Here is a 9,139-nt window from a genome sequence, read left to right on the forward strand (position 1 = left end):
ACAAAACCCAAATGAGATGGCACAAGCCAAACCGAGTGGGGGGACAGCGGAGCACCCAGGCGGAGAGGCTATCTAGCTAGATGCTCCAAGCTATTGAATAGCTGTGGGTATATTTCTGCACTTATACACTCTAACATAGAGCTCTTACCAAGCGAATCCTCTCTGGAATCAACTGAGAGAAGGGAGTAGTGTGGCAGCAGCTATTAAGGGGGTCAGCCAAAGCACTAACAAGTATCCTACAGAGCGGAAGGATACCATATTGGAGTTATCCAATATAGTGCTACATAACACTTTTCACACCTAAACAAAGATTAGGGATAAACTGACAAGATACATGTCTCTCCGCCCTAACAATGGGAGTCGTTGTCCACAAAGAGGCATGGTGGGCTGCATGGCTCCAGAGGTTTGTTGACGTCAACTGCCGAAGCTATGCTACGAGCCTCATGCAATGATAATGCATAGCCATCTCGAGACAAATCCAATATAAAGTGTTTTTTCTCAAAGTTGGTGGGTGAAACAACGAAAAAAACGCCACCTGTTGGAGGGAGACAGATTTTCCACCGAGTTGAGCCTCTCTCTTCCTATATCTGCTAACTTCCGGCGTATGAATTATGTAAATTGTCATCAGGGACTATCTAGAAATTCTTAACTTTTGTCACGGGACTCGGACTTTATCCCTCTGTGGAAGATTCAATTTGTACATTTATACTGGTTGATTCTCAAGATAATAGGCCTAATAATTTACCAATAACAAATGTGAAGTCAGACAAATACAGTAGGCTTTTTTCCCTTTCTGAATAGCACCATACAGTCTTAGACACTCCCTCGGTGTGGCGCATTGCAAGACTTGACTCGCAGCTTCTAGTTGGGACTCTATCTACACATGAGATATCTCTGTACATGGGGTTAAAGACGAAGCATGGATCAAAGTCAAGAAAAACCAAACAAGGAGATCGACATTTATCGTGACACATGGGTCCGCTTCTTAGGTATGCAATAAAAGTGGTGTTTTTGGATGTCCCCATCACGCTAAGAACAAGCGTAAACTAGTAGAACAAGATATAGCAAGCTCGAGCAGGGTTGCTAGCTCGTGAGCTATCCAGTTTTAGGTCTGAATTTGAACTACTTATAAATAGATGCTCTATACTTTACGTGATATGGTTTTGTAATGGCTGCAGTCGACCATTTCAAAGCTCAGCAACCCGATCAAATACCAATGTATTCAAATAGCTAACAATCTAATACCTGCCTTCAAACAGCTAGCTAGTTAGGTTAGTGGGTTGGGTAAATTGCATGGCACTTCCTAGTAGTGATTCATTATTGACAAATAAGTCAACGCTCGTCATATATTTACGCACCAGTTCCATTTAAATGATACAATGTCTGGAATCTCAGCGTAGTAGGCCTAATAGCTACATTTAATATAGCTGTCCCTGCATTGCAATACCATTTATCCATACTGACCTTGTAGTCAAAAGTGTACAGAGGATATCTGTTCCTCATTGTCATAAGGAAATCAGGTTGATTTCAAGCTAAATGGGCCTTCTACATTTATTTTAAGAGATCAATAACACTAGCCATTGTGCAATGCGTTGACATTTTCTGTTGGGTTCTTATTGGCTGGGGGTGACATTGAAATGTGCTATGTTACTAAAATAAACCCCAGGGCCAGCTGCAAATTGATGACTGTTATGGCCTGCATGCACAGCTCTCTATCTCCTCTAACACTGACTCTGACTGGTTCTCTCCTTGCCCTCTCCCTGTCTTTCTCACACATGTAAACATTTAGCATACAACTACAGCTTTATGTTTATCAAATGAAGCATCTTTATAGCATAATGAACACCAATCAATTATTGATCTGTGTATTGTAAAGCACATTCAGTAGCCAACATAGTTAGAAATGACAATGTTAGAGAATCTGTTCAGAATGCACTGTTGTTCTGCTGTATGAGTAGCGTAACCTGTCCCAGAAACAGATTCACTGAAGTAACAGAATTTTGTTTAGTGCTGCCAGTGTGTTAGCACAAGCAGGGCTCTAAATGAACTTTTTCTTTGGTAGCCTGGTCCCAGATCGGTTTGTGCTTTTGAAACCCACGTCGGTGTGTTGCTAATAGTATAGCTTCATCCACTGTCCCTGGCCCATAACCAGGCTCATCTGATTGCAAACACACGTGACTGCCCTCCTTGACAAACCAGTTGAACTATAGAAAAAAGTTAACATTTCAAACTAGCTGTGGAGTGAGTTTACCGCACGTTCTTAACTCCGCTACACTATCATTCTAGCTGCTTTTGACACCAAACACGACATTGGTATGATAATGAGTGGCAAGAATGACTAGAATGTCATAAAAACAGACTGGGGTACTCAGGCTATAGCACTGATGCTCACAACTTATAGCACTGGTGCCCCCCGCACCAAACAGTATAGGAGCACCATAAAAGGAGGTTATGCCTATCCTACCTTTTGAAACACATCTCCTGGAGTAGCTATCCAGTACCTTTCCTTTCTTCCAATATCATCTTAAACCATAGCCTACTGGTCATTGGTCACGTTACCAGGTTGTAAGCCAGCTAAGTAGCCTTACTGGATGAGGTACCAGGTAAACAAATACACTACATGTGCAAAAGTATGTGAACACCTGCTTGTCGAACATCTTATTCCAAAATCATGGGCGTTAATACGGAGATGGTCCCCCCCCTTTGTTGCTATAACAGCCTCCACTCTTCTAGGAAGGCTTTCCACAAGATGTTGGAACGTTGCCGCTGGGACTTGCTTCCATCCAGCCAAAAGAGTATTAGTGAGGTCGGGCACTGATGTTGGGTGACTAGGCCTGGCCTTCCAATTCATCCCAAAGGTGTTCAATGGGATTGCCCTAGACTGTTATTCCTTCTCCACCAAACTTTACAGTTGGCACTATGCATTCGGACAGGTAGGGTTCGCTTGGCATTCGCCAAACCCAGATTCGTCCGTCGGACTGCCAGATGGTGAAGCGTGATTCATCACTCCAGAGAACGCGTTTCCACTCCTCCAGAGTCCAATGACAGCGAGCTTTACACCACTCCAGCCGACGCTTGGCATTGCGCATGGTGATGTCAGCCTTGTGTGTGGCTGCTCGGCAATGGAAACCCATTTCATGATGCTCCTGACGAACAGTTATTGTCAGAGGTTGCTTCCAGCAGTTTGGAACTCTGTAGTGAGTGTTGCAACCGAGCTGTTGTTCCTCCTAGATATTTCCACTTCCCACAATAACAGCACTTACAGTTGACCGGGGCAGCTTTAGCAGGGCAGAAATTTGACGAACTGACTTGTTGGATAGGTGACATCGTACCACGGTGCCACGTTGAAAGTCCCTGAGCTCTTCAGTAAGGTCATTATACTGCCAATGTTTGTCTATGCAGATTGCATGGCTGTGTGCTCGATTTTATACATCTGTCAGCAACGGGTGTGGCTGAAATAGCCGAATCCACTAATTTGAAGGGGTGTCCACACACTATATACAAAAGTATATCTCTCATATAACCTTGTCGTGTGTAAAGGCCTACAGACCTGACGCTGCGTAATGTTTGCCCACAGGGTGGCAGCACAGGTTCAGCAGCAGCCAACACAGCAGGAGGAGCTGTGTAAGCGTCTAATGACAGACCAAGGGCATTATTAGTCATTCCAACCCTGTTGGAGCGGACAGTGCATATTGCTCCAAAGGTCACCGCCCATTCTATGGAACGAAACGTGTCAGGGGGGTTATTGCTACTACCCACAGCCCCAAACAAAAGTGAATATTAATGTACCCCCCTTTACATGGCAGAGGTCCAAGAGGAAAATTTGGAATTATTATTCTAATACATTTTGTTTTACCTCAGGCCCCTAGCTCTGATCTGGTGGGGGTTGACTATGATTTGTTTAGAGGCCTCTCACAACAGTGAGGCAGTTAAAGCCTTAATTGCACTTGTATCTTACCCTGGCATGTCATCTTGGGCACACAGGCTATGCCAACGAGGTGGGAGAGGCCTTCCGTGCCCTGGTGCCAGTGAGTGCTGTATGGGCCACATATGCAGTTGCCACCGTGTATGTTTCCGCTGATGCTGTGGACAAGGGGAAGAAGGCTGCCATGGTAAGGAAGGAGGACATTTTGTAAAAGCAAAGCTCTGTTCTCATTCTTATCCTGTCTTCATTTGTATTGATATGAGCTACCATTCTTTTAAGGGGTCATGGAATTATTGCCCTGTGAAGCATTTATATTATGAACTTGAGTTTCCAAAAATGTAGAGAACACATACTTCCAAATGACATTGCCTTTTTCAACACATACCAAAGTAAATGTAGCTTTTCCAGAAAATCCCTAGAGAATGTGTCATAGAACAAAACTCAACTCCCACACTGAAACATAAAGTGGTCTGAAGCACAAAATGTCACACTCCGTGTCTATCCCTGTGCTGTAGGAGCATGGTGACAACCCAGGGAAGACAACCAAGGTGGCTGTAGCAGTGGTGGACACGTTTGTATGGCAGGCCCTGGCCTCGGTCGCTATCCCAGGCTTCACCATCAACCGTGTGTGTGCCGCCTCTCTTTACCTCCTGGGCAGAACCACGCGCCTGCCCCTCTCCGTACGCAAGTGGACCACCACGGCCATCGGCCTCTCCACCATCCCCTTCATCATCCACCCCATCGACAGGTTTGTGAGGGTGTTAGACAGTGAAGAAAAAGTTTGTCTGAATGTGTGCCCGATATGTGACAGGGAGACAGTGAAGGAGTGTGTGTTCGAGAGCATGATAAAGGTGTGTGTGTTTGTGAAAGAAAGAACTTGAATGTGAGCAGGAGGAAGAAATAACAGTAGCGTGTGTACTTTGGCACGTTTTCCCATCAATGTTTATGGTCCCAAGTGTGCCAAGATATTAGCCTGCAGTTAAATGTCTCAGCCTGAATGTGTTCCCCAGCCCATTGAGAGGAAAAATCCACACATTACCTTAGAAAACAGCATTACATTTTTTTAATCTATGCATCATTTTAAGTGTCCAATTAGGAGTTGCACACATAACGTATTATTATATATTTTTTTAATGTGGTGTTAGATGTGTAGCCACCGTTCTTATTTATCTGAATCCATTGTTGAAGAGAGGTGTATTCAGTGTCTGGTTTTTAGGGAGGGATGGGGCATTCCCCATCTTGGGTTCTGCCATCCCCAGCTCTGAATGGCTGGTTATATTTAATCCCCGGTGCGGATGGACTTCCCCCACCTCTGGTATGCATTACATTTATTTACAGATATAAATAACGGATCATTAGCTTCTGAAGAATTTGCTGTTATGTTTTATCACATGAATGGTTTGATTAGTCTGGAAGCCCGCAATTTGGGCAGCACATGGCTTTTCTCAAACGGCTGATTGTTGAGTTGCACAGCAGTTCACTGACAACTGACATAGGTGACATAGGTCAGCATGCGATTTCTGAAAATATGGGAAACTCCAAATATTGACTCCACCGTTTACAACTGGAGTATCTTGCATGGCTGTGAGATATAGCCTACGCCCATTTGCAGTGAGTGCATAGCACATTCATATCTATAAGCTTATGTACTTGATGACGTCTGTAGGAAGCCAGGAGACTTAAAAAAAAAAAAGCCCCCCCCAGTGTTTGAGGTGAGGTCCCATCCTTGCTACATTCTAACCTTAAAGCCGTTCTCCTTCTTTGTGCTTCACAGGGGAGTGGACTTCCTGCTGGACTCCAGCCTGCGTAAGGTCTACGGCCAATCTGCAGGAGAGAGGCATGACTAATAAGCACCACGACCACCCTGCAGCCTGGTCCTAGTGTCCCTGGCCCGGACAGGTTAGCTCCACCAGGAAATTGACCCCACCCACCCTCTGTCCCAGACAGCACTTCCTCCCAAGCCATCTGAAAACTCTGCTGATCACTCTACTGTAACATCACTGTGAAGCACAAAGCCAATACAGCAGGGTTACTCCACTCCAGTCCTCCAGGGCCACTGTACTGCCTGCTACTGTCTATGACCCTCTGTTTATTCTCATCTTTTCATTTTAAACTCCAAGTTAGGGGGACCTATGTTTCTTTGGCCAGTCAATGACTTTGAATCAGGAAGAAAAGGGATCCAACAGACAGTGTTGCCCTCCAGCACTGGAGTTGAATACCTGTGGCTGCTACTGGCCTGCAGAGCCCACCTGTTAATTTTCAGACCTCCACTTGGCATGTATCCAGGTAACTCTTGATGTTAGCCATATTTAGGAAAATTCGGGTCACTGTCCGTAGACCTGGCATTAAGGTCCTATTTTCATTAGCTGTAAACATCTACCTTTGTTTTTGTTTTTTTCTGCCTCAAAAATAATGTCTTATGTACGGTTGGTTGTCTGTCACATTGAATAGATATTTACAGAGTATATTGTGATGCACTTTTCAATGTTCAGTCTTGAGATTAACCTGAGTGCTTCTTGTCATTCATTACAGAGGTGAACAGAATAGATGTAACAATTCTTGAAGTTTTGGTTGGCACTAAAGATTCAGTTACTTTGGTAGCATCTAAGGTATAGAAAGTACTGTAATAGTTGTGTAACATGCCCTATGCAGAAAGCATATGAAGGGAATATGCATAAAATACTGTAATTATTGCCAAAGATTTAGGCTACTCTGGAAGAGAACCCATCAGTATACAAAGCTGTGCTGCAATATGCAAGGAATCTGAGTCATCTTATACAAAAATGGGAAATGCTATTGGAATATGTAAATCAGGGCGCTCCAATCCAGTTCCTGGAGAGCTACTGTTGTGTATGTTTTGTCTCCAACTCTAATCTAGCGCACCTGATTCTAATAATTAGCTGGTTGATAAGCTGAATCAACTAGGGTTGGTTTTAAAACAGGTTGGAGAGCCCTGATGTAAATTAATGTGATATACTGAATTGGGAAATGTTGCCAATTGTTCATACACCAGAACAAATATTTAGCAATAATTTTCATTTAACTTCTCAGTTATAAGTCAACTTCTGTGTTTTAATATATTGATTACTTAAAAATGTTTTGTCACCAAAATGCAACATTTTTGGGATAGTTTGAATGTTTTTTCTTTCTAATTATTTTCCCACATAGTCATATAATCAATTTCATATTTCGATATCAATATATTTTCATGCTGGAAACAAGGGAATGTTTAACTGTTGTTCATTTTATAATATGTTTGTTTTAGCCTTAAAATTCAAATATGTTTTCAAACCTGCTACTGATGTACATTTATATTTTCTTTTAGTTGTCAGAGAAATTGAAAAAAATCTACTTTGACAAAATGATAGTAATTTATCATCGAAAGTGAAAGTTATACTGCAATGGGCAGCTATTTAGCTATCCCCTACTCTGAAACTGTTTAAAAATATATACTGTAGAAAAACAATATCCTGTGCAAACAATTTAACATATTCAACATGTTTTAATTTTATCACTGAGAATACGATTATTCATATTTATTTATTTGACACTTGTTTAAATGAATGGGCAACCCCTCATACGCAGCCAAAACACTGTCGCAAATACGAGTAATGTACTTGAACCTTCATAAATCCATATCACAGTACAACATTCCTCATGCTGTGAAGTCAGAAAAAAAGGAGTAACTATGGATGTGTTATGACACACTCATTGGCAACAAGTAGCACACAACTGTCTCAGTAGCGTTCCTCTGGGGAATGTGATTGACAACTCTCACTAAGAGATATTGTTGTGTTCGTGGTTTGACAATAAGGTCTAACAAGTTGTACAAATTGCTGTATTGATTTTAAACAACATTGCACATATTTTTCTCAGTGCAGCCAGTCACAGCTTTCATTCCCTGCAGATTGTACGGCCACAACACAACATAGATTTACCAATAAAATGCCTACAGTGCCACTGTCAAAGCCAATCACATCAATGACCGCAACGAGCCAAGATTCTAGTTTAAGAAATTTGTCGTGATTGAGTAAGTGATCCACAGCTGACAGCAATTATTTTGATTAGGCGCATTAGCGCATAAAAGGTCCAGGTGGTCTGAGTGCTGGCATATAGTCAGAAAGATGTTGTTTATCCACAGTGTGCTGTTCTTGATGCTTGTGGCCACAGCTGCGGCTCAAACAGGTATGATAACATATTTGGTAACTTGCCAAATGTTTGTGTAAGGTCTGCCTTGATCATTTTTAAAGTTTGGATTCATTTACATTTTGCTAATATGGAAACCAATTAAAAGCTGGATGACATTCTAAATGGCTAGTTAAAATGACTTTCAGTGACCCTCCTTCCACCTACTATAGGAGTTCCACGAGTAAGATACAGGGTAGACCAGTGGACCATCTCTGTGGAGACTCCACAGACTTATGACTCGGATGAGCTTCAGACTTATGACTCGGATGAGCTTCAGACTTATGACTCGGAGGAGCTTGAGCCCTATGACTCGGATGAGCTTCAGACTTATGCCTCAGATGAGCTTCAGCCCTATGACTCAGAAGAGGTTCAGCCCATTGGATCAGACAAGTCTCTTGGTGCCAATGAACAAGGTGAGTTGATGTTTTCTCAAGCATTCAAAAATCCCCTTTAGTGTGTTTGCAATATTTTGGTTTGTAGTTTAGTCCATTAACTCATTAAATGTGTTATATTTTTCAGGTGAACTGGTTGAGTCTCCAGTCTGGGTTCTGTTTCTGGTGGTCCCTATGGTGTTGTTGACTGCTATGGGAGCTCTGGCTGTGGGTTACTACCTGTGTGTGTGGAGGGGAGGCAGACTAGGCTACCGGCCCAGCAGAGACCTATTGACAAACGTTTAACCAATTTGCTTTCTGCTCTGTTTGGTTTGAAAATAAATTGTTGCTAATAAATGGTAGTTCCCTGCCTTTTGTAAAATCATACTGATGTGTATGTCCATTACATGAAACAACCACAAGACCTCGTAGTTTCCTGATGTCAGTGACTCGATTACTACTGGGACTGCTACATGGCACAAAGCATTCCAAATCTGCACCTAGGCAATTCTAGGCTGTCAGAATGGATTTTTTTTTGGGATAGACTCATTCACCTTATGTTTCTGTCATGTTAGGTTTGTTGGTAAGTTGTCATTTAGGACAAACTCATTGACTAGTCTTGTTTTGGTGATACACATGGTGTCATGTTCAGGTG

General features: G+C 42.5%; 1 protein-coding gene across 2 annotated transcripts; it reads left to right on the forward strand.

Annotated features, from left to right (window-relative positions):
• The first annotated feature begins 809 nt into the window (after positions 1–809).
• Positions 810–8,871, forward strand: LOC129818445 (mitochondrial fission process protein 1-like). 2 transcript variants are annotated; one of them, XM_055874313.1, is made up of 6 exons: positions 813–989; positions 3,985–4,112; positions 4,441–4,673; positions 5,700–8,110; positions 8,284–8,526; positions 8,633–8,871. In XM_055874313.1, the coding sequence occupies exons 1-4, from the start codon at positions 920–922 to the stop codon at positions 5,770–5,772; spliced, it is 504 nt and encodes a 167-aa protein (XP_055730288.1). In that variant the 5' UTR covers positions 813–919; the 3' UTR covers positions 5,773–8,110; positions 8,284–8,526; positions 8,633–8,871. The 2 variants fall into 2 exon arrangements, with proteins under 2 accessions (XP_055730289.1, XP_055730288.1); XM_055874314.1 differs by lacking the exons at positions 5,700–8,110; positions 8,284–8,526; positions 8,633–8,871 and adding an exon at positions 5,142–5,693 and having other exon boundaries at positions 810–989.
• Positions 8,872–9,139: the final 268 nt, after the last annotated feature.

The sequence above is a fragment of the Salvelinus fontinalis genome, chromosome 21 (assembly GCF_029448725.1).
Source record: "Salvelinus fontinalis isolate EN_2023a chromosome 21, ASM2944872v1, whole genome shotgun sequence".
Lineage (NCBI taxonomy): Eukaryota > Metazoa > Chordata > Actinopteri > Salmoniformes > Salmonidae > Salvelinus > Salvelinus fontinalis.

Coding starts and splice junctions, on each gene's coding strand:
- LOC129818445 (XM_055874313.1), top strand. CDS start 920: ATGGATCAAAGTCAAGAAAAACCAAACAAGGAGATCGACATTTATCGT. Junction 990..3,984: donor CACATGGGTCCGCTTCTTAG/GTATGCAATAAA, acceptor TTGGGCACACAG/GCTATGCCAACGAGGTGGGA. Junction 4,113..4,440: donor AGGGGAAGAAGGCTGCCATG/GTAAGGAAGGAG, acceptor CCTGTGCTGTAG/GAGCATGGTGACAACCCAGG.